The sequence below is a fragment of the Miscanthus floridulus genome, unplaced genomic scaffold, assembly GCF_019320115.1.
Source record: "Miscanthus floridulus cultivar M001 unplaced genomic scaffold, ASM1932011v1 fs_196_1, whole genome shotgun sequence".
Lineage (NCBI taxonomy): Eukaryota > Viridiplantae > Streptophyta > Magnoliopsida > Poales > Poaceae > Miscanthus > Miscanthus floridulus.
In genome coordinates, this window is record NW_027096362.1 from 32,031 (window position 1) to 59,485 (window position 27,455).

Consider the following 27,455-nt stretch of genomic DNA (forward strand, 5'->3'; position numbering starts at 1 on the left):
GTGGTATGCCTCCTGGAGGGCTAAAGACATTGTTTCTAACGTTTATTGATAAGACACTGGAGAGGTCTTAGGGCATTCGTAACATGTATGGCCAGCCACAACCTTAAGCTGAGACCCACATCCACCTCAGATAAGGTCTCTCATTCTTAAGTTCGAGGTCTAAAACTTTTCAATGCAACAATTATATGCTTAAATTGTTGGTAGGAACCCGAGAGGCTGCCAACAACAGAATGCCGGTAATGCCCAACACCATCAGTATCATCTCGAGTAGTTGGGTCCATTCTCAAAGAGAGAATGTCTAACATCTGGAGTGCACAGCTATCTCGTAGAGGATGAATCTCACAAGTCTCTGCATTTCACATTTGGTAATCTTGCCAGAACACTGAAATAGCCATCTGAGAGTAGTACTGCAAATTATTGACAAAAGATCAGCACCATCAAAATTTAATATTTTTTTTCTTGAACAATGCAGGAGAGCCATGTGTCATTTCACTAAGTTAGAAGAAAGATAAGGGAGAGGGCACATAACCTACTCCCAGAAAGACATGAGTGAACTCCACTGGGAATAAGCTTGGCACCCAGATATAATATTCAAGCCTCAACATTCAAATGTTGGTGATAAGCTCATGTCCAGTAGGTTTGAGTTTTCCAATGCAGCAGCAACACGTTCTTTGTCGTTCAGTTGCTCATTCACTGCAACAAAGAATTACTTTATACGCTGAAAAATTCAACCAATCGATATATATGGTAACTATTGCAGAAGCTGTAGAACATATACCAGCAGCTTCAGTTGCAAGTGATCCAGGGGCAACCCTTATGTCCACCTACAAAAGTTAAGATTCAGATGACTGCCTAAATTTTCTCAGGAGATAAGAAGCAATACACACACATACACACACAGATAGAGAGCTCACACACAACAGACGACGAAACAATTTCCCTAACATGTTGATGATTAAAAAAGAAAAGGAAAGATTTGAGATCTGCCTTTTTAGATTGTATTCCCACCAATAAAAATCAAATATTTTCTTGAAATGTACAACAGACATGTACATGGGATACTAATTCTCTCAACCATTTCGGTGACCAAATTTTATGTGCAACAAAGGTATAATTCTTTTTATAATTCAATCTGACAGACAAACATTTCATGCCCACATACCACCTCTGAAGAAGTGGTTAGCAACAATACTGTCGGGTTCATAAACCCGGGGTCCCTCGGGGACCGGCTTCCACGCCAAGGCTCGGCCCGAGCAGACAACGCATAACTCATGGGCCGGCCCAAGAGTCTAAAACGACAGACCGGACGGGCGGCCCAGTCACCGACCGGAAGGTCTGGCCGAAGAGGAACAGCGCCCTCTCGCCGGCTACTTCGGCCCACCTCTCTGACCGGAGTGTTCGCTTCGACTCCAGCCGCCACCGGACGGCCTCTCCGATCGGAAGGCCTGGCCCAAAACACTACTTCCGGCTCCGACCCCGCGTCTCCGACCGGGGATCGCAGGAACCCTGCTCATCGCTCTTCTCCGACCGGTGCACTCAGAGCCGACTGGAGCCATCCGATCGGGGACGCCCGCTCGGTAGGAACCAGAAGACGCGCGGAGAAAGGCAAGGCAAGGCTCACAAGTCAAAACCACTGTACCAGGGACCATACCCTGCACGGAATAGTACTCTGCAGCCACCCTGACACAAACAGTATTGTAGACGCCGACATCTCCCTCTACAGTATTGTAGGGGCCGCTAAAAGTCCCATACGGTAAGGCCCCCCACGTGCCTCTGGGCATCGATAGCGGTATGGGCGCCAGGATTTACCGTACCGGGTGAACATAGCGAGACTCCTCACATGCCTCTAGGCATCAAACAGTATTTGCAGGTACCGACGTCCACCATCCTTGAATTAGGCAGCACGACCTCCCGTGTGCATCTGACATTCTACAGTGACAGCAACAGTGTTGTAGGCGCCTACCACTATCTTGTACCCGCCGGTGTGGTCAACAAGGCTCGGTAGGCGTGGGCAACAAGGCTCGGCAGCATACGTACCCTCACCCTCTCACTTGTAAAGCCATCCCCTTCATCTATAAAAGGGGGTGTGCTTCCTCCAACAAAGAGGGCCATTCTTGAGGACAACAAGCACCGATCAAGTTCACACGCTTGAACACTTAGCTCATAGCGTAGCTCCTGTCGCTCTTGGGCCTTCCGACCGGAGCCGATCGGACCTATTGTACACCCCTTCTTTCTCCTTCTTGTTTGTAACCCCACTGCAAACTTCGAGCACCTGGGCTCAGGAATAAAGTCACCGACCGACCCTGACTGGACGTAGAACACGTTGCCTGAACCAGTATAAATCCTGTGTCATTGAGTGCTAGGCCACCTCCGATCACAACGTACAACAAAACTACAAATATTCACTAATTGATCACTTTCTGCACCGACAGTTGGCGCCGTCCATGGGGAAGACGTTGTACGTTCGACACTTTTTGGTCATCGGATGGCCCACTTTTCCGCCACCCTTGCCGTGGCGGGCTCGGGCGATACGATTCGCTTCGGCTCGCTGGAGTTTCCCGCACTCTCACCCGCTGGGATGCGGGTTTCGTCCGTCTTCGAGCCATCACAGGCCTTCCTCTTCGGAAGCCTAAACTTCATCGCCGACCGGCTCGGCGTGCTACATCTCCGCAAGGAGGCTCACGTCCCGGCACCCGTCGAAGGAGCGCCCTCCATCAACTCCGGGACGCGTGGCTTCGACAACGTGGCATCTACGCTTCTTTTCGAGCAAACTCTCTGCTCAAACCCCGCTGTGAGTAATATACATATTGTGATTTACTTACTATTCTTTATCTTCCACCGATTATCCGGCGGAACCCCGTTGTCCCCAATGCAACCGCCGTACGACTGGTTCCCCTACGGCCTCGCGTCTTCCGCGGATGCATATGCCTGGGGGCTCCGAAGGATGCCTACACCGCCCCCTCTCGCATCCGAATTTGTGGGAATGGTGAGCTATGCTCCCACCTGTTTCCTCGACCTCATGGATGACGATGACGAGAGTGATGGCTCTAGCATCGGCGATGTGGCACCTAGCCACCGTCCGTCCCGAGAGTGCGCCGTGGCAGACCCTCTGGGACACCCACCGGTGGAAGCGGAGTCCTCACGGACTCACACCTCTCCGAACCCTCACGCGGAGACCCCCGAGCTCACACTTGAGCACGGGGAGGAACTACAACAACGGTGGCTACATCAGCAACCAACTGCGCCGGCATGCCCGGCACACCACACTGTGCCCCGCGTGCATAGACCGGCGAGCGGCGTCCGGGGGCGCACCCGTCAGGTCCAGCACAACACCATGGACAGGGGGAACAATCCCCCCCCCACTTCGCTCAGGCAAACCAGAACATTGCCGCCGCGGCAAAGCTTCTGCATGGCCTGTCCGAGCCAAATGACCCTCATGAACAGGCGATCCACCGGAACCTCCGGGCTCTAGTGGAGACCGCCGCTATTCAACAAGCGGAGTGCTCCATATCGCGACGCCGATACACGTCCTCGCTCTCCGCCAGGGGAACGAGAACACAGCAGATGGGTCGCTCCACCCGATCGCCGCTACAATCGCCGAGTGCGGCACAAGAAGCCGCACCGGCACCTCGTCTTGACCCAGCGACCGCTCCGCACCGACCGCCTATATTCGTACGGCTCGGACCGAACCGAGTCACACACAGCAGCGACCGGAGTCCCAGCCCTGATGGCCCGGGACCGCAGACCTTTGTCCAAAACCCCCAACAAACACCGCTCCCGCCACACTCCGATAGAGGCCAGGGCAAGGGCAAGGCCAAGCGCCAGGATCAGGACAAAGGCCCCTCCATGCAGAGGGGGAAAAAGAACAGAAAGAATCACCGCCAATCGGCCAACTCCGCGTTGGTCGCCATGGCTGATCATGCGGGCACGTAGCCCCAGCAGGGCCCTTCCAGCCACTTCCATGAGCTCATGGAGAGCCCATGCACTAACCACAACTACCCCGTAAAACACCTCTACAAGGACTGCCAACTCCTCAAGCACCTTCTACGGCAGGTCGGTAGGTCGAAGGAAGAAAAAGGCAAGGAAGCAGCAACCAAGAAAGGGGGCGTAGCGGGCTAGGATCCAGACGACTAAAGGACGAAGTGATCTGACCGGACACGTACCGACCGAAGGACAACAACGACGCCCTTCTCTCTGAATGCCTAGAACGGCTATGTCAGTTTTTCCCTAAGCTTCAATCTTACCATTTGTTTACTTAGTATATGCTCCTGTAAGAGCACCCCGACCCAAACACTTTTTGGCCCGGGGCACTCGGGGGCTCCACTAGGATACACTGCTATCATTATGCTTAATGACTACCTCCCTGTTTTGTTTACATATGGTGGAATTCCTTCCTACCCAACCAATGGGATAGTTTGTTCCTTAGTTTTGCTTTACGTAGTTTTGCTTTAAAAACATTCCAACTGATCGCACCCCGCCTTTCCCTATGGTTACGAGCAGACGAGCCTCGCGAGCCACGCCCCGGGCTCCCAAGGTCGCGGCCTATCGAACAAACGGGCAGGTACGAGAAAGAAAGAATAAAAAGCAAAATTATGCTAAGGAACAAAAGGGAACAGACTCCGCCGAACGGAGCAATTCCATCACAGAAAACAAAACCGACGGTAGTCATTAAGCACACAGTAACATTTACACGGGGGCTCCCCCACAAACTTAAACTTTCTACCTTCACTAAACTACTTATATTTTGCAAGCTATTGGACTGGCCCAACGGCATCTGCTGTTGGAGCGACCGACGGAGGCGCAGGCTGCTCACTCCCCGGCGGCTCTACGCCTCCGACCTAGGCTCTACGCCATCTATAGACTGGGCAACGTCTTCTCCGCGCATGCTTCTGGCCATGTCTTCACGGTGGATGTTCATCACCCACTGGGCAGAGACTTGCTCCGCCACCGACCTTGTGTGCGGCAGCAAGCCCTCCCCGATCGACTGGATGTCCTCCATGCTCAAGCCTTCAGCATACCCATTGTAGATGGCAGTGAAGTCTAGGTTCGGATGGTGCGTCGCCACTGATGTCAGCACCCCCGACGCCCCATAGAACAACATGCTCCTGATAAGGTCCCAAACCGCATCAGGGACCTCCGCCAGCTGGACCACAGGTGCGCTAGTGCTGGGCGCCGACCCGAAGACGTTCGAGACGACAAGCTGGGCAACGTTGTGGATCTGGTCAAGATCCTCCTCGAGAGCACATCGCTCTTCATGGGACCTGGCCAATTCCTCTGCATTCCGGCTGAGGGTCGCCTTGATCGTTTCCAGGTCCTGCTCCAGCGTCTTCACCTTTCCACCTAGCTCTGAGAGAAGAGCGACAAGCTCAGAAACAGGATGAAGGAAAAAACCAACAACAAAGAACAGAAAAACACGTACCGACATGGAAGTTCTCAAGGATGGAGAGATCCTCCGCCTGTCGGGCCGCCTGCTCGTGCAGTCGGGCACTCACATCCTCCATCCCCATCACCCGGCCCCGAAACACGAGCACCTCCTAGTCCGCCTTCGATCGGGCCCTCCACTCCACCTCCAGGGCCTTCTGTGCCAACTCCAGGGTGGCCCACTCCGACGCCAAAGCACTCCGCTCTGGCTCATGGGCCGCCAAGGCCTCCTAAAGTGCCGCCTCGGTGTTTGCCGGGTGAAAGGGTCAAGATGGCGACTAGAGGGGGTTGAATAGTCCTTTTTAAAATAAATCACGTCGGCTAACCGAAACAAGTATGGAATTATAACTATCGGTCTAGCCAAGACTACACCTCTCTATCTATATTTTCTAGCACCTTCCAAAGATACTAATTAAGCAATAAGGTGCCGGGCTAGCTAAAGCTCACCTAACCAATTTTAGGAGCAAGGTCACACAAACCTATGCCACTAGTATTTTAAGCGACAAGAGAGCTCCTACACATGCTAGTAAGCAAAAGCAGAAAGCCACCTAATGCTCACTAACAATGCTCAATAACAAGGCAACCAATGCCAAATTAGATAGCGCAATTACTTAGCTACACAAACTAAGCAATATGACTAACAAGGTTACACAAACCAAATTAGCCACGCAAGGGAGCTACTTCTATGCTACACAAGCAAGAAGGTAACTAGCAAGCTACACAAGTTAACTAATTACAAAAGCAACAACACAAGCTCAATGTATATGAAAGTAATTACAAGCTTGTGTAACGGGGATGCAAACCAATGGGAAGAACAAGGTTGACACGATGATTTTTCTCCCGAGGTTCACGTGTTTGCCAACATGCTAGTCCCCGTTGTGTCAACCGCTCACTTGATGGTTCGGTGACTAATTGGCATCACCCTCCAAGCCCGCACATCAGGTGCCGCAAGAACCTACCCCGGAAGTGAGGGTAGCTCAATGACATGCTTTACTAAAGTTGCTCTTCGCGGCTCCCACAGGGCAAGCACAATGCCCCTCATAAAGCACTTCTCTGGAGTGCCGCACAAGCTTCTTGCGGGCTTCGACAGAGACCACCACCAAGCCATCTAGGAGGTGGCAACCTCCAAGAGTAACAAGTACCACTGGCTTGCAACTCGATCACCTAGTGCCACTCGATGCAACCTCACGATGCAATCGCACTAGAATCGCTCACTCACACAATCAAATGATCACTATCAAGTATGTGTGAGATAGAGGGCTCCTAAGCACTCTCAAGCATGGACACAAAGTCCCCCGAGGTGCTCAGTACCAGCCATGGTCGAAGGCCACTTCTATTTATAGCCCCAAGGGCTAACTAGCCATTACCCCTTCACTGGGCGTTTTTTGGGTCGACCGGACACAGCACCGGACGTTGCACCGGACGCGAATATTGGACATGTCCGGTCGCTATACCAGACGTGTCCGGTAGCTGTCTAACCGCCATGTGTCCGACCGTTGCCTCCAACGGCTCTCTGACATGACGACCGGATGCTCAGCACGAAACGACCGGACGCTCAGCTGCTGAGTCCGATCAAGTCCAGTAAGCCTCCAGGGCCGACCGGACGCATCTGTTAGAAATTGACCGGACGCTGAGCCTCAGCGTCCGATCGAGTACAGTAAGCACCCATGGACGACCGGACGCGTTCGGTCACACCGGACCGGACGCTGCTAGTGTCCGATCAACTGTACTGTCGAACACCATGTTTTCTGATTCACACCTGACGTGTCCGGTGTGGCGACCAAACGCGTCCGATCGCTGAGTATGTCGCCAAATACCGGACGTGTCCGGTCACCATACCGGACGCGTCCGGTCACTCTATAACTAGCGCGACTAACTCCTTTTCGACTCTATCTCTTTCACCCTTGCTCAAATGTGCCAACCACCAAGTGTATCACCCTGTGCACATGTGTTAGCATATTTTCACAAACATTTTCAAGGGTGTTAGCCACTCAACTTGCCACGCCACTCAATCCTAGCGACGATGCAAAGTTAGATCACTCAAGTGGCACTAGATGACCGATATGCCAACAAGTTTGCCCCTCTTAATAGTACGACCATCTATCCTAAACTCGGTCATTAACTTCTCTACACACCTATGACCGGTGAAATAAAATGCCCTAGGTTATACCATTACCTTACGCATTCCATTCCATCTCCTCCAATGTTGATGCAACACATGCACCAACATGATCAACAATGATATGATCCACTTCATATCATCACATGATCATATTGGTTCATCGATCTTGACTTCACTTGCTCTTCACCGTTGCCATCGTCCATCAGCGCCAAGTCTTGCTCAAGCTTCACCGCCATGCGGTCCATCACTCCAAAGCCTTCGACTTGCCCTTCACGCTTGCAACCGGTCCATCAAGCCAAGTCTTGTCTTGATCTTCTCCACCTTGATCATATCACTCAATGCCATGTCTCATGTGCAATAAGCTCCTTCATCATCACATGTGTAAGCTTTGCAACATCTCCAAGCCATTTTCACCTTCATGGCATATGTTGCTCACACATATGTACCTGTGGACTAATCACCTGTGTATCTCACATAAACACAATTAGTCCACCTAAGTTGTCACTCAATTACCAAAACCAAACAAGGACCCTTCAATCTCCCCCTTTTTGGTAATTGATGACAACTCTACAAAGATATGGAAATTAAGATCTTTTGGATTCATGTTGCTTGCCCAAGCAATTTTTCCATGTGAAAATGATTTTGAACAAGTACCACAAACCCGAGATGGTAGTATTAGCTCCCCCTACATATGTGCTAGAGTGTTTGATTTGAAGCTCGCACATATGCATAAATTAAAATTGTGGGAGAGTAATTACTACCGAATGATGCTAAGGTGTATAGAGTAAACCTTTGAAGCATGTACCAATCGGAGTTGCACCTTTAAGTTCATCCTTAGCACCATGGTTAGTTATATATCACTTGGAAATAAAAGCACTAGATACCTTGTGAGATCAACATTAAAAGCAAGGTACTAGCATTACTTGAAAAGTATACCAAGTGTCTAGCTATCATCCTATGCATACTAGTTATCAAATCATCATTCAAGTTCTATAACTAGCATACACCACATAAGCATGCATATAGAATTTGAAGGCTTATGCAATGCAAGCAAGCATATGAATATGCACATATCAAATGCAATCAATCAAAGTTCATGAGCTTGCTCCCCTTACTTGTGTGCTTCTCTTGTCCAAGAATTTTGATCCATCTCTTGCTCCCTCTTTGTCCATATTCATGTCCAACCTCTTAAGCTTTCATATCTTATCTCTCCCCTTACACAATTTATCTCTCCCCCTTATATAAGCTTTCATATCTTTGTACACTCTCTCCCCTTTGTCATCAATTTCCATAAAAGGTGTGTTTCTCATTGATGCAAGAGTATACATTTTGGGGTAGATGGTTGAGGCTTGAGTCTTGTATTTTTTATGGACATCACTTGATTGTTGGAATGACCCCACTTGTAGATACCAATTTGATACCAATTGAAAGTTGTACCACTTGAATCTTGTGTAGGGCTTCTTGAGATACCACACATAAGATCTTTGATCTTGATATCAATTAGTGTGACACCTCCCCTTATGTGATAGCATGGGTCATCCATTTAATACACTTGAGCTTTTGTGGATGAGGGATGCATTCTTCATTTGATGATCACTTAAAGTTGAGGATCACTTGTGGAACCATCGTCTTTCATGGTTGATATCATATATAGATGTAATACCACTTGTATGAAGTAGATACCACTTGAAAGAATCTTTTAGTTTGGAACCACTTGTTGGATTTATCAATAAAGACCATTTCTTGAACATTTGCTATCTTCATGAGTACCACTTATAGGATATCACTTGTAAATTGATCTAGACATCACTTATGAAATCTTGATAAAATACTTAAGTCTAGATACCATTTGAAACAAATAAACTAGATATCCATTTACATTGTTGTCTTATGCTTGTACTCTTATCACTATCATGAGCTTCTATGATTGACTTGAACTAAATTGATTTGCCTAAGCTTCCAAGTCCGGTTTGAACCAATGACAAGCTTCTTTACACCTCTTGCAAGGGTTATCTTGCCAATGTTGTACTTGTCACTTGTTAGCAATCCAAATTGAGTCAAGTACTTGGGTTCACTAGCTCATGAACAAACTCATATACTGACCACTAGATCAAGTAATCATTCAAACAATAGTGGTAGGCTATGAATTTAAACATTTCATTTGTTATGCATGATCCTATAAAGCATGAACTATATGCACTAACCGTATACTAGTAAGGGATGAAATGATCATGCACATTACAATAATACCTTTGCTATGTTGGAGTAGAGGATAGTCACATAGATTCCAATTCATTACTCCAATAGCAATGTGAAGTCCAATTATAAGCTTAGTGAAGATCAATAGATACCATTTTGAATTCCATTCTTCACCCATATGAAATGAATACCACTTATGATCAAGTGCACTTTCTTGTTATGGTTGGCTTGCTTTATCTTTTGATTTTTGCTTGCATGAGAGCATCAATTTGAGAATACCACTTGAAATATCATGACTAGCTCTCTTTTGGGTGTTGCTTGCTTTTCTTGATCAACCCTTTTGATTGCTTCAACTAAGCATCTTAAATGTTTCTCGGATCACCACTTCCATGTTAGCCTTCTAAGTACCACATTTGGTTCATCTACACATAGGCGGCAAGCCCCTACACTAGGGAGAAGTGACATCTCTCCAAGAATCATTCTTGATACTCACTTGAAATGACTTGATTGATTGATCCAAGTGATGGACTTAACTTGGTGAGTAACCTTGATTCCTTTTTTAAGTCCTTTTCCTTCTTCTTGTTTAAGTCCTTTTCTTTCTATCAAATGATTTCTAATAGTCACTAGAACTTAAACTTCAACTTCATCTTGAGTTTGATCTTGATCTTTCAATTTGAGTACCGAATGTGTGCAAAGTACACTCCACAATCAAATAGCCTTGTACTCTTTTCTTGTAATGCTTCTAGATCGTCTCAAAATCAAACTTAGGTACCTCAAACACTTGTAAACATATTTCCAACTTGAGGACCTTTCAATCAAAGTGACTCTAGATCAATCCAATATTTGTCACTTTTCTGACAAATTTTGTACCCTTCACAGAAATAAGCATATCTTCTAAAGTACAAATCTAAATACCACTAAATTTGGTGGAGGTGTGCAATGCTAAGTTACCTAGCAGTTGTAAAAATTTTAGCTTCATTTGACTTCTAGATTTCTATAATATTTTAATTCTTCCATCACTGCTACATGCTGAAAACAGCTGCACTATAGCTAACAAGATCCACACCAAAACCAAAGCATTTCTTATCCAATTCTAATGAAAATTGTACATCATCTTATACCATAAGTCTAGAGCCTGTACACCAATTTTTATGCTAATCCAATAAGTGTTGATTACTCAAACATGGCTAAGATCACAGCTCACTCTGATTTTCAATATAGGACAGATTTCAATCACTTGAGCTATACTTCATCAAATATGAATCAAACTTGAAACTAACTCGTTTGAATACTTCCACAAGACATAAATCCATTCAATACACTTACTAAATGTCATCTCATGAATTTATCCAACACAAATCAATCCAAACTTGATTACTAAGCAACTATCCATTCAATCAACTTATAGCAAGCAACTTTGCATATTTATCCAATTCAATCAACTCATATGCACCCAAATGAAATGATCAACAAGAGATATACCTTGGTTAGCTCATGATCATCCAACTAGCAAGCTTCAACTCAATTATTTGCAAGTCATCAAATATATCCAATAAATTACCAACAACTTGAATTATAGCACTTGTATGTTGATAGCACTTGGACTTCACTCATTTTTCTCTTGGCATTGGGTTTGGATGTGCACTAAGCTTCATAACTTGATTCAACATATGATGAACAATGTGAGATTAATTCAATCAAGTCTCCAATACCAATGGTACCTATAAATAATCATCCACTTTTTGATGGTACCCAAACAAGTTTGGGTCCTCTCAAGTTAGAAGCAACATACTTAGGCGATGCTTAGTATGAGTAGCAGGATGTTTTGTAATAGCAACCATAGAGGTACCATTACTATCCTTTCTAAGCATATTATTATCAACAATTGAAATAGGCTTAGAAATATCACCTAGGGGACATGAATGTGCCATGTGTCCCCTTTCCCGGCATGAGTAGCACTTTCTTTTTACTTGAGCCTTCTCTTCTTTGCTCATGTGATGCTTCTCATTGCCTTGCCTCTCATAGATTGCTTGAGCCTTCTTCTCAAGCTTGGTAGGACACTTAGAGGTAAAGTGTCCCATACTTTCACACTTGAAGCACTTGATGTGAGCATAATCTTTCTTCTCATCTTCATTCTTGCTCATCATCTTGGAATCTTGAGTTTGCATTGGATGCCTTGCCTTTCCACCCCTTCTCGTTTTCTTCTTCTTTATCATCAAATCACCACCATCTTCATGGTTGATCTTGATTTGCTCTTGGGGTGTCTTCTCTTGCTCAACTTGTGGCTTTGGTTGAGGCTCTTTTAGTTGCTTCATCAATTGCTTGGTTGGGCACATTGAGGTAAGGTGACCTCAAGTGCGGCACTTGAAGCACTTCACATGTCTTAGCCTCTCTTCTTCTTTCTTCAACTTGAGCATTTCTTCATTGGGGCAACCATTTGCAAGATGTCCCACTTCATGGCACTTGAAGCACATGAAATAAGATAGCTTCTCTTGTTCTTGCTTCTTCATTTCTCTTTCATATCTTCTCTTGCCCCATCTTTTGCCCTTGATCTTACTCTTGTTGAAGCCAATGCCACTTATGTCATTGCGGCTTTCTTGATGATTGACTTTGCTAGTCTTGAAGCCGACTCCACTCTTGTCATCAAAGTTTCTTTGAGTCTTCAACATATGCTCAAAGGTGACTTGAGAGTTGTAGCACCTCTCTAACTTGTTGCTCAATTTCTTCACTTCACTTTTGAGCTCAATATTCTCCTTCAAAATGTTAGTCTCACAAGACATGGAAGTTGAACAAGCATCTATATGTGAAGAGCATGGCATATCTAATAAATCATTACAAGAGGTGGATACATGCTTCTTGCCTACATCACAAGGGTTAGCAACATTTTGCAATTTATCATTTGATCCATGTGATGAGCTCTCATTATTTTTAAGTTTCTTTGTAAACACTTTAATGAGAGAAGCATGTTGTTCTAATAATTTATCATGAGATGCAAGTAGTGTCTCATGATTCAATTTTAGCTCATCAAGTGAAGATTTATAAGCATCAAGTAATTTCTTATGTTCTTCACAAGAGTTCTTTAGAAATGAGTTTTCATTTTCTAAGTTCAATGTTTTAGCTTTCTCATTTTCTAAAGATATGGTCATGCTAGCAAGTCTACTAACAAGCTCATCATATGAATCAACATGATCAACCACATTATCATTTGATACCTTGGTGTCACCTTGTGACATGAGACAATGTGGTGTGGTTGGAGAGCTTGTAGTAGCATCATCATCATTGCTTGAGCATGAACCAACATCACCATCAAGTGTGTAATGGGTAGCATCATCACTTGCAACACTTGTGGCATCATCATTAACCTTGTCAAGTGAACTTGTAGTGGATCGATCCTCATCATCATCACTTGACCATGAGGTGGAGCAATCTTCTACAATCACCAAATTGTGGTTGTGCTCAACACACTCATGTGCCTCCTCCTTGGGCTCATCATCATCATCGGAGACCGTCCCATATTTCTCATTGAGATAACTCCAAATCTCATGGGCGGTCTTCATGTCCATGATCTCTCCAAATATGCAATCATGCAAAGATCTATACATGATGTTAGTAGCATGCATGTCGAGATCTAGGCATTTCTCTTGTGCTTGAGTTAGATTATCTTCATCCAACACATGATAAAAGCCTACATCTACCATCCACCATATTTGAGGGCATACATACTTAAAATCATCTATCATCCAATTTTTCCATCGTGTAAAGTGTGTGCCATCAAAAATATGTGGACAATCAACATCTAGCCCATAAGCCGCCATCCTCTCGGGTCGGTGAAGACCACAAATGAGAGACCTAGCTCTGATACCAATTGAAAGGGTCGAGATGGCGACTAGAGGGGGGGGTGAATAGTCCTTTTTAAAATAAATCGCGTCGGCTAACCGAAACAAGTGCGGAATTATAACTATCGGTCTAGCCAAGATTACACCCCTCTATCTTTGTTTTCTAGCACCTTCCAAAGATACTAATTAAGCAACAAGGTGCCGGGCTAGCTAAAGCTCACCTAACCAATTCTAGGAGCAAGGTCACACAAACCTATGCCACTAGTACTTTAAGCGACTAGGGAGCTCCTACACATGCTAGTAAGCAAAAGCACAAAGCCACCTAATGCTCCCTAACAATGCTCAATAATAAGGCAACCAATGCCAAATTAGAGAGCGCAATTACTTAGCTACACAAACTAAGCAATGTGACTAACAAGGTTACACAAACCAAATTAGCCATGCAAGGGAGCTACTTCTATGCTACACAAGCAAGAAGGTAACTAGCAAGCTACACAAGCTAACTAATTACAAAAGCAACAACACAAGCTCAATGTATATGAAAGTAATTGCAAACTTGTGTAACGGGGATGCAAACCAACAGGAAGAACAAGGTTGACACGATGATTTTTCTCCTGAGGTTCATGTGTTTGCCAACATGCTAGTCTCCGTTGTGTCGACCGCTCACTTGGTAGTTCGGCGGCTAATTGGCATCACTCGCCAAGCCCGCACGTCGGGCGCCGCAAGAACCTACCCTAGAAGTAAGGGTAGCTCAATGACATGCTTTACTAAAGTTGCTCTTCGCGGCTCCCGCGGGGCGAGCACAATGCCCCTCACAAAGCACTTCTCTAGAGCGCCGCACAAGCTTCTTGCGGGCTTCGACGGAGACCACCACCAAGCCATCTAGGAGGTGGAAACCTCCACGAGTAACAAGTACCACTGGCTTGCAACTCAATCATCTAGTGCCACTCGATGCAACCTCATGATGCAATCGCACTAGAATCGCTAACTCACACAATCGAATGATCACTATCAAGTATGTGTGAGATAGAGGGCTCCTAAGCACTCTCAAGCATGGACACAAAGTCTCCTGAGGTGCTCAGCACCAGCCATGGCCGAAGGCCACTTCTATTTATAGCCCCAAGGGCTAAACTAGCCGGTACCCCTTCACTGGGCGTTTTTTGGGTCGACCGGACGCAGCACCGGACGTTGCACCGGACACACCGGATGCGAATACCAGACATGTCTGGTCGCTATACCGGACGTGTTCGGTAGCTGTCTGACCGCCACGTGTTCGACCATTGCCTCCAATGGCTCTCTGACACGATGACCGGACGCTCAGCACAAAACGACCGGATGCTCAGTCGCTGAGTCTGATCGAGTCCAGTAAGCCTCCAGGGCCGACCGGACGCGTCCGTTAGAAACTGACTAGACGCTGAGCCTTAGCGTCCGATCGAGTATAGTAAGCACCCACAGATGACCAGACGCGTCCGGTCACACCGGACCGGATGCTGCCAGCATCCAATCGACTATACTACCAAACACCATGTTTTCTGATTCACACCGGACGCGTCCGGTGTAGCGACCGGACACGTCCAATCGCTGAGTACGTCACCAAATACCAGACGTGTCCGGTCACCATACCGGACGCGTTCGGTCACTCTATAACCAGCGCGACTAACTCATTTTTGACTCTATCTCTTTCACCCTTGCTCAAATGTGCCAACCACCAAGTGTATCACCTTGTGCACATGTGTTAGCATATTTTCATAAACATTTTCAAGGGTGTTAGCCACTCAACTTGCCATGCCACTCGATCCTAGCGATGATGCAAAGTTAGATCACTCGAGTGGCACTAGATGATCGATATGCAAACAAGTTTGCCCCTCTTGATAGTACAGCCATCTATCCTAAACTTGGTCATTAACTTCTCTACACACCTATGACCGGTGAAATGAATTGCCCTAGGTTATACCTTTGCCTTGCGCATTCCATTCCATCTTCTCCAATGTTGATGCAACACATGCACCAACATGATCAACAATGATATGATCCACTTCATATCATCACGTGATCATATTGGTTCATCGATCTTGACTTCACTTGCTCTTCACCGTTGCCATCGTCCATCGGCGTCAAGTCTTGCTCAAGCTTCACCACCATGCAGTCCATCACTCCAAAGCATTTGACTTGCCCTTCACGCTTGCAACTGGTCCATCAAGCCAAGTCTTGTCTTGATCTTCTCCACCTTGATCACATGACTCAACTCATTGTGGCGGAGAATGACACATCGATCCGGCTTCAGATCGAAAGATCAAACCCTACAATCTTAGCACCACAGCTCCTTTGGTTATTAACCGAGTCTCGGACCAGGTTGACCTCGCTAAGAAGGCTAATCCCTACCGGTGCAACAAAGAACACAAGCAAGAATAAGAAAGAACACAACCAAATTATAGATGATTGAATAATCTCATGAAGTTGGGGTCTCGCAAACCGATGAATGGTGAAACTGTTTTTGACAGAATAATCTAAGCAAAACCCTAAAACCTAATGATGGTGGCTGATGAGGACATAACCTCCATACATATGACCATGCTTGGAGAACCATATGGAGACCAATGAGATCAACAAGGGTGTCTAAGTCAAGAAGGAGGTCCAAGGCTAATTCGGTTTGAGTCCCCAAGGTGGAGGCCCAAAGCAACTCAAGTTTGAGTCTGTCTCGGGTTCCAGGATCAGTCTGCCTTAAATTGGTCACCCAGGACGCATCTGGACTCCGTTTTCGATGATCCACATATGGATGGAAAGCTAATTAGATAAGAAAGCCAACCCAATTGGTTTCATGTCTAAAGACCTTCGGAATCAACAGAAATCGTCGAAACAAGTTAGCGTCCGGAATCTGCTAGGGTGCTGCGACACCATCTTTTGGTCTGTTGGACCGTGTATCGTGTTTGGGCCCATTAGGGGGCACGTCTAGGGGGGTGACGCCTAAGACTCTATAAATAGCAGCCGTCACTCTCCTTAGGGTTTGGATTTTGTTTAGTTCTTGATTTCCTCATGAAACAGACGTCGTTTTGCTGCAACTATCGCCGCCAAGGCCGCTTCCTGTGAACCAGGGCGCCCAGTTCTTGATCTTGTTCGCCTGTGGCGATTAGTCCTTTCGAATAAAGACTTGAACTCCTTCTTATCTTCATAAGCCTCATATTTATTTGCAATTTTAGATTGTGTTTATCTCGTTCTTGCTTATGTTCTCGATTCGCTTGCAGGAAAGCCTTCTCGGCGAGGTCAATCGCGTTCGCATGGTTGATAACCAACGGAGCAGTGGTGTAACGGTTATGGGGGTCTGAATCAGTCTTGGTTCAAAGCCTAGATTGTGAACGTCGAGTCTCCACCAATCGACGCTATCATACCTTTCGGAAGATCAGGCCTTGTCTACATCAAGTGGTATCAGAGACCTTGTTGCCCATTAGGTATGACTTTGTTTTCCCCTTTAGATTGCTACTATTTTTGTTTTACCAATAGTCCATAAAAAGCCCAAAAAAATATACATTATCATATATCTCTAGTCCTATAGCCCCGCTGTGCCTTTGCAATTTTTTTAATTTCAGTTTGCTTTATTGAACTGTCGTCCCTCGCCGCGTCTTAGTGTTCGTTGTGTTCTGATCTTGTTCTTGGTCTAGTGTCAAGTCTTGTTTCCTAGTGTGGCTTGCATCAGATTGATCTCTAGTTTTTCTTTGGATCTGAAATAGTCACGGAGTGGGTTGCGTGATTGAGTTTGGTTTGGCTACCAATTCCTTCTACGGCTTCCTCGGTTAAGTATTTTTCTTCCACGGTGGAAATATCTAAAGTCTAATATCTTATGTGCGGCACTTTTGTGAGATAAAAAACATAAAACAAAGAAAAAGGCAAAGAGGTGCAAAAACCAAAAGAAGGAGAAAAAAGCCGCACCTAAAAAAAGAGAGAAAAAATAAAGAAGGAAAAAAAGTTCAGAAGTGCTTGCATCCTTTTGAGTCCTTGTGCTGAGTTGTATTGTATTGCTTGCTTGAACTAGGTTCAGAACGAGTTTAGGCTAGCGACATAGACTAGCTTGGGACTACTTTTCAATCTTGCAATTTCTGAATTAAATTATTGCAATTCCTTGCTACTATATTGTGTCTGTCCAAGCTCTACTTTCTTCTAATCAAGTACAAGTTCTCCTTGTAACTGTTACACTCAAGCTACAACGGTATCATAGTCACCGACCGATTGCACTGCCTATTGCTTTGGTAAGAACACTTGTAAGACCGTGGTAAGACGCTTGAGAGTTGAGTGCCTTGTTTTTTCTTGTCCACATCCTATAGTAGTTCATAGGAAAATACATACTTGTGTGTTTTCTTATTTGATTCTAACAATGACAGGTTGTTCATATCCACCGACTTATGATGGTATAGGTGCTGATGAGTACATAGAGTAGGAAATTGCCATCGATAACATATTTGCTACTCGCTTTATGTGTCTAAGGAGGAAGGTAAAAAATGCAGTAAATATTTTGCGACATTCTGCTTTATCTTGGTGGGAGTCTTTAGATCCTTTTGATAAGCCTCAAACTTGGACTGATATGAAACTTCTTATGCGAGAAACCTTTATTAATCCACCTCCTGTTTTGACATCATATGATGAGGTGCACCATTTAGAGGAAGAGTCTGTTGTTATTCCTCCTGCTATGCCTAACCTTTTGCAGGACAATGTAGAAAAGAGCGAGGATGACGTGACAGAAAATGAGAAGCTCACAGCCTCATGTGAAAATTCAGAACTATCAACTATTACCCTTATTGAACATGAGAGCAAAGGTAATGCCCATGATGCTAAACTCACAGAAGGTGAGAGTTCTCTTGATGTGCTGAATTTTTTCACCAATCATGCTATGATAGAGTAAATTTTAGTGGAGCCTTCGCTTGATTTACCTTTGTCACAAGATGATTTGCTTGATGTTTCTTGTGATGAAGATGACTTGCATGATGATATTTATGTTATACCTATGCAATCATTGAAGAATGATCATGATATATGTGTGCTGAAATCGAGCACTTGTGCTGAAAATAGACTTGTTATTCATAATGCTAGTGAAGTTGATGAACTGAAATTATTGTCTTCTTTAAATACTTTGGGTTACATTGAATTTGATGTTTCATGTAATCTTAGTTCTTTAGAGGAGAAACTTTATGCATATGCTGATTTGCCATGGTTCTCTAGACATACATATCATGTTTTTGGTAAATATAACAACCAAGAGCAATATTTGATACAACGAGTTTATATTTGTACAAATCCGAATTCTCCCTTTGTTGTACAAATTAATGATCAACTAGAGGACAGTAAAATCAACACTGTTGTTATGCCATATTCCTCTAGTTTTGCTTTTCGAACACAAGTGGAATCTAGAGAAAGGGAGCATATATTTCTTGTTAGTACTAATCGTTTGCAGGATAGTATTGGCAAAGATTGTGTGTATTTCAATCGAGCAGACTACATGTCTATAGGACAAGATATGCTACAAACATGGACATATGGTCATATTCTTTCTCACAACATTGTCCATTCCTATTATTTTGGAAACCTCGTTTGTCCTCATGTTGTGCAGGATCGACTTCAAGCAAAATCAACGCTGTGGACGGCTTTTCATCAATAAAGGGAGGATGATGAGGACATGACCTCCATACATATGACCATGCTTGGAGAACCATATGGATACCAAGGAGATCAGCGAGGGTGTCCAAGTCAAGAAGGAGGTCCGAGGCTAATTCGGTTCGAGTCCCCAAGGTGGAGGCCCAAAGCAACTCAAGTTCGAGTCTGTCTCGGGTTCCAGGACCAGTCTGCCTTAAATTGGTCACCCATAACGCATCTGGACTCCGTTTTCAATGATCCACATATGGATGGAAAGATAATTGGATAAGGAATCCAACTCAATTAGTTTCATATCAAAAGACCTTTGGAATCAATGGGAATCATCGAAACAAGTCAGCGTCCAGAATCTGCCAGGTGCTGCGACACCGTCTTTTGGTCCGTTGGACCGTGTATAGTGTTTAGGCCCATTAGAGGGCATGTCTAGGGGGGGTGATGCCCAAGACTCTATAAATAGCAGCCGTCACTCTCCTTAGGGTTTGAGTTTTGTTTAGTTCTTGATTTCCTCGTGAAACAGACGTTATTTTGCTGCAACTGTCGCCGCTAAGGCCGCTTGCTGTGAACCAGGGCCCCAGTTCTTGATCTTGTTCGCCTGTGGCGATTAGTCCTTTCGAATAAAGACTTGAACTCCTTCTTATCTTCATAAGCCTCATATTTATTTGCAATTTCAGATTGCGTTTATCTCGTTCTTGCTTGTGTTCTCGATTCACTTGCAGGAAAGCCTTCTCGGTGAGGTCAATCGCGTTCGCGTGGTTGATAACCAACAGAGCAGTGGTGTAACGGTTGTGGGGATCCGAATTAGTCTTGGTTCAAAGCCTAGATCATAAACATCGAGTCTCCACCAATCGACGCTATCATACCTTTCGGAAGATCGGGCCTTGTCTACATCAAGTGGTATCAGAGACCTTATTGCCCGTTAGGTATAACTTTGGTTTGTCTAGCAATTCCTTCTACAGCTTCCTTGGTTAAGTATTTTTCTTCCACGGTGGAAATATCTAAAGTCTAATATCTTATGTGCGGCACTTTTGTGAGATAAAAAACATAAAACAAAGAAAAATGCAAAGAGGTGCAAAAACCAAAAGAAGGAATAAAAAGCCGCACCTAAAAAAAGAGAGAAAAAATAAAGAAGGAAAAAAAATTCAGAGTGCTTGCATCCTTTTGAGTCCTTGTGCTGAGTTGTATTGTATTGCTTGCTTAAACTAGGTTCAGGACGAGTTTAGGCTAGCGACATAGACTAGCTTGGGACTACTTTTCAATCTTGCAATTTCTGAATTAAATTATTGCTATTCCTTGCTACTATATTGTGTCTGTCCAAGCTCCACTTTCTTCTAATCAAGTATAAGTTCACCTTGCAACTGTTACACTCAAGCTACAACAGTATCACAGTCACCGACCGATTGCACCGCCTATTGCTTTGGTAAGAACACTTGTAAGACCGTGGTAAGACGCTTGAGAGTTGAGTGCCTTGTTTTTTCTTGTCCACATCCTATAGTAGTTCATAGGAAAATACATACTTGTGTGTTTTCTTGTTTGATTCTAACAATGACAGGTTGTTCATATCCACCGACTTATGATGGTATAGGTGCTGATGAGTATATAGAGTGGGAAATTGCCATTGATAACATATTTGCTACTCGCTTTATGTGTCCAAGGAGGAAGGTAAAAAATGCAGTTAGTGTTTTGCGACATTCTGCTTTATCTTGGTGGGAGTCTTTAGATCCTTCTGATAAGCCTCAAACTTGGAATGATATGAAACTTCTTATGCGAGAAACCTTTGTTAATCCACCTCCTGTTTTGACTTCATATGATGAGGTGCACCATTTAGAGGAAGAGTCTGTTGTTATTCCTCCTGCTATGCCTAATCTTTTGCAGGACAATGTAGAAAAGAGCGAGGATGATGTGACAGAAAATAAGAAGCTCACAGCCTCATGTGAAAATTCAGAACTATCAACTATTACCCCTGTTGAACATGAGAGCAAAGGTAATGCCCATGATGCTAAACTCATAGAAGATGAGAGTTCTCTTGATGTGCTGAATTTTTTCACCAATCATGCTATGATAGAGTAAATTTTAGTGGAGCCTTCACTTGATTTATCTTTGTCACAAGATGATTTGCTTGATGTTTCTTGTAATGAAGATGACTTGCATGATGATATTTATGTTATACCTATGCAATCATTGAAGAATGATCATGATATATGTGTGCTGAAATCGAGCACTTATGCTGAAAATAGACTTGTTATTCATAATGCTAGTGAAGTTGATGAACTAAAATTGGTGTCTTCTTTAAATACTTTGGGTTACATTGATTTTGATGTTTCGTGTAATCTTAGTTCTTTAGAGGAGAAACTTTATGCATATGCTGATTTGCCATGGTTCTCTAGACATACATATCATGTTTTTGGTAAATATAACAACCAAGGGCAATATTTGATACAACGAGTTTACATTTGTACAAATCCGAATTCTCCCTTTGTTGTACAAATTAATGATCAACTAGAGGACAGTAAAATCAACACTGTTGTTATGCCATATTCCTCTAGTTTTGCTTTTCGAACACAAGTGGAATCCAGAGAAAGGGATCATATATTTCTTGTTAGTACTAATCATTTGCAGGATAGTATTGACAAAGATTGTGTATTTCAATCGAGCAGACTACATGTCTATAGGACAAGACATGCTACAAACCTGGATATATGGTCATATTCTTTCTCACAACATTGTCCATTCCTATTATTTTGGAAACCTCGTTTGTCCTCATGTTGTGCAGGATCGACTTCAAGCAAAATCGACGCCGAGGACGGCTTTTCGTCAAAAAAGGGAGGATGATGAGGACATGACCTCTATACATATGACCATGCTTGGAGAACCATGTGGAGACCAAGGAGATCAGCGAGGGTGTCCAAGTCAAGAAGGAGGTCCGAGGCTAATTCGGTTCGAGTCCCCAAGGTGGAGGCCCAAAGTAACTCAAGTTCGAGTCTGTCTCGGATTCTAGGACCAGTCTGCCTTAAATTGGTCACCCAGGACGCATCCGAACTCCGTTTTCGATGATCCGCATATGGATGGAAAGCTAATTGGATAAGGAAGCCAACCCAATTAGTTTCACGTCAAAAGACCTTCGGAATCAATGGAGATCGTTGAAACAAGTCAGCGTCCAGAATCTACCAGGGTGCTGCGACACCGTCTTTTGGTCCGTTGGACCGTGTATCGTGTTTGGGCCCATTAGGGGACACATCTAGGGGGTGATGCCCAAGACTCTATAAATAGCAGCCGTTACTCTTTTTAGGGTTTGGGTTTTGTTTAGTTCTTGATTTCCTCATGAAACAGACATCGTTTTGCTACAACTGTCGCCGCCAAGGCCGCTTGCTGTGAACCAGGGCCCTAGTTATTGATCTTGTTCGCCTGTGGCGATTAGTCCTTTCGAATAAAGACTTGATGAACTCCTTCTTATCTTCATAAGCCTCATATTTATTTGTAATTTCAGATTGCGTTTATCTCATTCTTGCTTGTGTTCTCAATTCACTTGTAGGAAAGCCTTCTCGGCGAGGTCAATCGCGTTCGCGTGGTTGATAACCAACGGAGCAGTGGTGTAATGGTTGTGGGGGTCTGAATCAGTCTTGGTTCAAAGCCTAGATCGTGAACGTCGAGTCTCCACCAATCGACGCTATCATACCTTTCGGAAGATCAGGCCTTGTCTACATCAGTGGCGGCGTATGATTATAAAGGTCATAGGGTCGTCGCCTACCCTGGACACGCCTCCTAATGGGCCCAAACACGATACATGGTCCAACGGAGCAAAAGAAGGTATCGCAGCACCCTGGTAGATTCTGGATGCAGACTTGTTTCGATGATTCCCGTTGATTCCGAAGAGCTTTTGACGTGAAACCACTTGGATTGGCTTCCGTATCAAATTAGCTTTCCATCCATATATGGATCATCGAAAATGGAGTCCGGATGCATCATGGGTGACCAGTTTAAGGCAGACTAGTCCTAGATTCCGAGGTAGACTCGAACTTGAGTTGCTTTGGGCCTCCACCTCGGGGACTCGAACCGAATTAGCCTCGGGCCTCCTTCTTGACTTGGATACCCTTGCTGGCCTCCTTCCCCTCCAACCAATGTGTCAAACATGGTCATATACATGGGTGTCATGTCCTCATCACCCACGGCATGCATCGACGCCAGAATCAGTGAGCTCTGTCTCGTCCAAAACTAACTGCCTCATCCAATCCCACGGCGCGCATCGGTGTCAGGATCAGTGAAACTCTGTCTCATCTAACACCCTTAACTGACTCCCTCGCTCGATCCACGGCGCGCACCGACGCCAGGATCCACAAGCTCCCTCTCACCCAATCTCTCAGAACAACTAAGAACCGCCTCGCCAGCACAATGACGCCTTGGATGACAAAACTCCGTCTCAAAATAAAAACTCCCCCATTGATAACGCAGGAAACCCCCCAGACGGTTCTGCCTAAACTGCCCGGGGGCTCGGGGGCTACACCCGCGGGTGCGCTCACGCGCACCCGCCAGCAAGACAAAAATCCCCTGAACGATTCTGCCCGAATCACCCAGAGGCTCGGGGGCTCCTGTTGGGTTCATAAACCCGGGGTCCCTCGGGGACCGGCTTCCACACCAAGGCTCGGTCCGAGCAGACAGCGCGTAACTCTTGGGCTGGCCCAAGAGTCTAAAACGATAGATTAGATGGACGACCCAGTCATCGACCGGAAGGTCTGGCCAAAGAGGAACAACGCCCTCTCGTCGGCTGCTTCGGCCCACCTCTCCGACCAGAGCGTTCGCTTCGACTCCAGCCGCCACCGGACAGCCTCTTCGATCGAAAGGCCTGGCCCAAAACACTACTTCTGGCTCCGACGCCGCGTCTCTGACCGGGGATCACAGGAACCCTGCTCACCGCTCTTCTCCGACCGGCGCACTCAGAGCCGACTGGAGCCATCCGACCGAGGACGCCCGCTCAGTAGGAACCAAAACACGTGCGGAGAAAGGCAAGGCAAGGCTCATAAGTCAAAACCACTGTACCAGAGACCATACTCTGCACGGAACAGTGCTCTGCAGCCACCCTGACATAAACAGTATTGTAGGCACCGACATCTCCCTCAACAGTATTGTAGGGGCCGCTAAAACTCCCATACGGTAAGGCCCCCCACGTGCCTCTGGGCATCGATAGCGGTATGGGCGTCAGGATTTACCATACCGGATGAACATATCGAGACTCCTCACATGCCTCTAGGCATCAAACAGTATTTGCAAGTACCGACGTCCACCATCCCTGAAAAAGGCAGCACGACCTCCCGTGTGCATCTGACATTCTACAGTGTCAGCAACAGTGTTGTAGGCGCCTACCACTATCTTGTACCCGTCGGTGTGGGCAACAAGGCTTGGTAGGTGTGGGCAACAAGGCTCGATAGCATACGTACCCTCATCCTCTCACTTGTAAAGCCGTCATCTTCATCTATAAAAGGAGGTGCGCTTCCTCCAACAAAGAGAGCCCTTCTTGAGGACAACAAGCACCGATCAAGTTCACTAGCTCACAACCACAGAATCGTCGGGTTCGTACCCCAAGCACACGCTTGAACACTTTGCTCATAGCGTAGCTCCTGTCGCTCTTGGCCCTTCCGACCGGAGCCAACCGGACCTCTTGTACACCCCTTCTTTCTACTTCTCGTTTGTAACCCCACTGCAAACTTCGAGCATCTGGACTCAGGAATAATGTCACCGACCGACCCCGACTAGACGTAGGGCACGTTGTCTGAACCAGTATAAATCCTGTGTTATTGAGTGTTAGGCCACCTCCGATCACAACGTACAACAAAACTACAAATATTTACTGGTTGGTCACTTTCTGCACCAACAAATACAATCCCTAATGACAGCAGTATGCTGACATAAATGACATGCCTATCACTGATTTCAAGAACTTGCTAAACTGGGCATGATGGTAACATATCAAACCCTGATTGCTCTAGAAAATAATATTGATAGTGTAAACCGTAACATGAGTACTTTGTCTCAAGCTCTACAACGTCAACAAACCTTGTAACGAGGAGGGAGACTTCGTACAAGTTTGACACGTATGCAAAGGCCAATAATAGTTGCCATGCTGCAGTGTTCCACTGTTGGGGTGAAATTAGCCCTGATGCAAAGCAAAATGAATCCCACGAGGCCACCAGTGAACTTCAGTAACGATCCTGAATTGTACATCCAAACAAAGGAACTTACCTGACATGATTGCTTTCATCATTGAGTGCGATTGAGTCTTCAGTTACCACATTCAGCTGTTCCAGTGAGTATGGGTGCTCTGGGTCCTTTATATCTCTAATGTGATGTAAGAACATCAAGGACCACAACCAAATGGCTAGGAAAGAGAACTCACAGATAAATGGAAGAGAAAAAAAAAGCTTCACTGCATTTATATAAGAGAAATCATTAAGAAGGATATCAAATACTCGACCGCCCAAGATTTAGCTGCTGTTTTTTGATGTACGATCTCCTCCTTCCCTCAGACTTATCTGGGCCTCCCCCTTTCGCCCACCAAGCTGTCTGTCGCTGACTGCACGCCGCTCATCTCCTCCTGTGATAGATACCTTTCAGGTTGGCGGGCTTCTCTGCTTAATCGGGCGGGGCGCCTCACCCTGACTACTTCGGTCCCTAAGACTGTCATCAAAGCTATTGATCGCCGTCGTCGTGCTTTCTTCTGGACTGGGGGAAGATGTTTGTCATGGTTCCAAATGTCTCGTGGCCTGGGAAGACGTATGTGTCAGTAAAGACGGTGGAGGCCTCGGTATTAAGGATCTCGAACAGCAAAACCGGTGTCTGCTCATGAAATTTGTTGACAAGCTCTTCTCTAATGATCTTGCTCCTTGGAAAAACTGGATTCTCCGAGATGCTGCATCCTCACCCCACTAATGGATCCCAATCCTATTTGTGGAAAATTATTAGCGATGAACTTGATACTTACCGATCTATCACTTATGCGAATGTTCACAACGGTGCTTCTACCTCTTTCTGGTTCGACCACTGGTTGCCTGGTGGTCCTCTTAACATCACCCACGCTGCTCTCTTCTCCCACACTACCCGGCCTAATGTATCGGTTCAGCGTGTTTTCCAGTCTAGGTTTGATTTGTGCCTTCGCCCAAGGTTAACCAACTTTGCTAGTGTTCAGCTAGCAGCTCTGCTTTCTTGCCTGCAGGATGTTGTTCTCACCGAGGAGCCAGATGACCGGCGACTGAAGCTCACAGGCAGACATTATACATCCAAAGATGCATATACTGCCCTCGATTCCAGTCAAGACTCAACAGACCTTGTGGGGCAGCGAATCTGGAGAACACGGGTGCCAAATAAAGTTAAAATTTTTGCCTGGTTGTTTTTCAGGGACAGATTAAGTACGCGGTGCAATCTGTTCGCTAAGCATGTCCTGGAAGATGATATATGCCGTCGGTGCTCTCTCCATCCAGAGGACCGGGGACATCTGTTCTTCTCTTGCTCATCTAGCTTGGAGGCTGCTTCTGAATGAAGTTTGGTGGGGAAGCTCTCCCCCCCGTTTTCGTTTCAAAAAAAAAACTTCTAGCTGGTCTATGGTCTCTGCCGCAATTTCATCTTTGGTCTCTGGTGCCTGTCGGACTATGCGCCTCTCTTTCTTCTCATGGATTATAGGATTAGTATTAATCAACCCCATAGCCATTCCTACGGAATGCAATGCAGTAGCCCAGCGCTGCGGCAGCTGACCGACGAAACACGCGTCCGGCCCATATACAACAGCATCCTATGCGTGCAGCTGCAGCCCGGAAAAGAAGACGGAGTCAAGGCCCAAGCAACGGCGACAGAAGCATAGATACGGGGAAAAGTCCATCGAACCTCCTTCAACTCTTTCTTAATTAGAAAATTAGATTTTCAGACTCCCGTAAATCATTTTAAAAACAGTCTTGGCTAACATGGCGCCACATTAGCGACGAGCGAGGTAAACTGAACTTTCACGATAATTCAAGAGGCAAATTAGACTCTAAAAAAATATAAGTAATTTTTGAAAATTTTCAAATGCTTTTAGGATAAATAAACATTTTAAAATACTAAAATATGATTTAAAATTAAAAATTCCTAAAAATTTTCCTTTAACTGATAAAAAACAAAACTAAATAATGGTCTACACTCTACACCATGAAAAGTTTAGGTTTGCCTCGTACCATCGGGTCCATCCCTCTCACCAAACATATCCTAAGGGCACCTGCAGT

The 27,455-nt window shown here is 45.3% G+C and overlaps 1 protein-coding gene across 1 annotated transcript; it reads right to left on the bottom strand.

The window, feature by feature from the left end:
* Positions 1–598: 598 nt before the first annotated feature.
* LOC136530762 (protein AE7-like) lies at positions 599–26,908 on the bottom strand. The gene is made up of 5 exons (XM_066523487.1): positions 26,783–26,908; positions 25,447–25,553; positions 25,261–25,360; positions 779–824; positions 599–693 (listed from the first exon to the last, which is right to left on the bottom strand). The coding sequence occupies exons 1-5, from the start codon at positions 26,906–26,908 to the stop codon at positions 599–601; spliced, it is 474 nt and encodes a 157-aa protein (XP_066379584.1).
* Between the last annotated feature and the right edge of the window lie 547 nt (positions 26,909–27,455).

Coding starts and splice junctions, on each gene's coding strand:
- LOC136530762 (XM_066523487.1), bottom strand. CDS start 26,908: ATGGCTATGGGGTTGATTAATACTAATCCTATAATCCATGAGAAGAAA. Junction 25,361..25,446: donor GATGAAAGCAATCATGTCAG/GTAAGTTCCTTT, acceptor GCTTTGCATCAG/GGCTAATTTCACCCCAACAG. Junction 825..25,260: donor GTCTCCCTCCTCGTTACAAG/GTTTGTTGACGT, acceptor TAACTTTTGTAG/GTGGACATAAGGGTTGCCCC.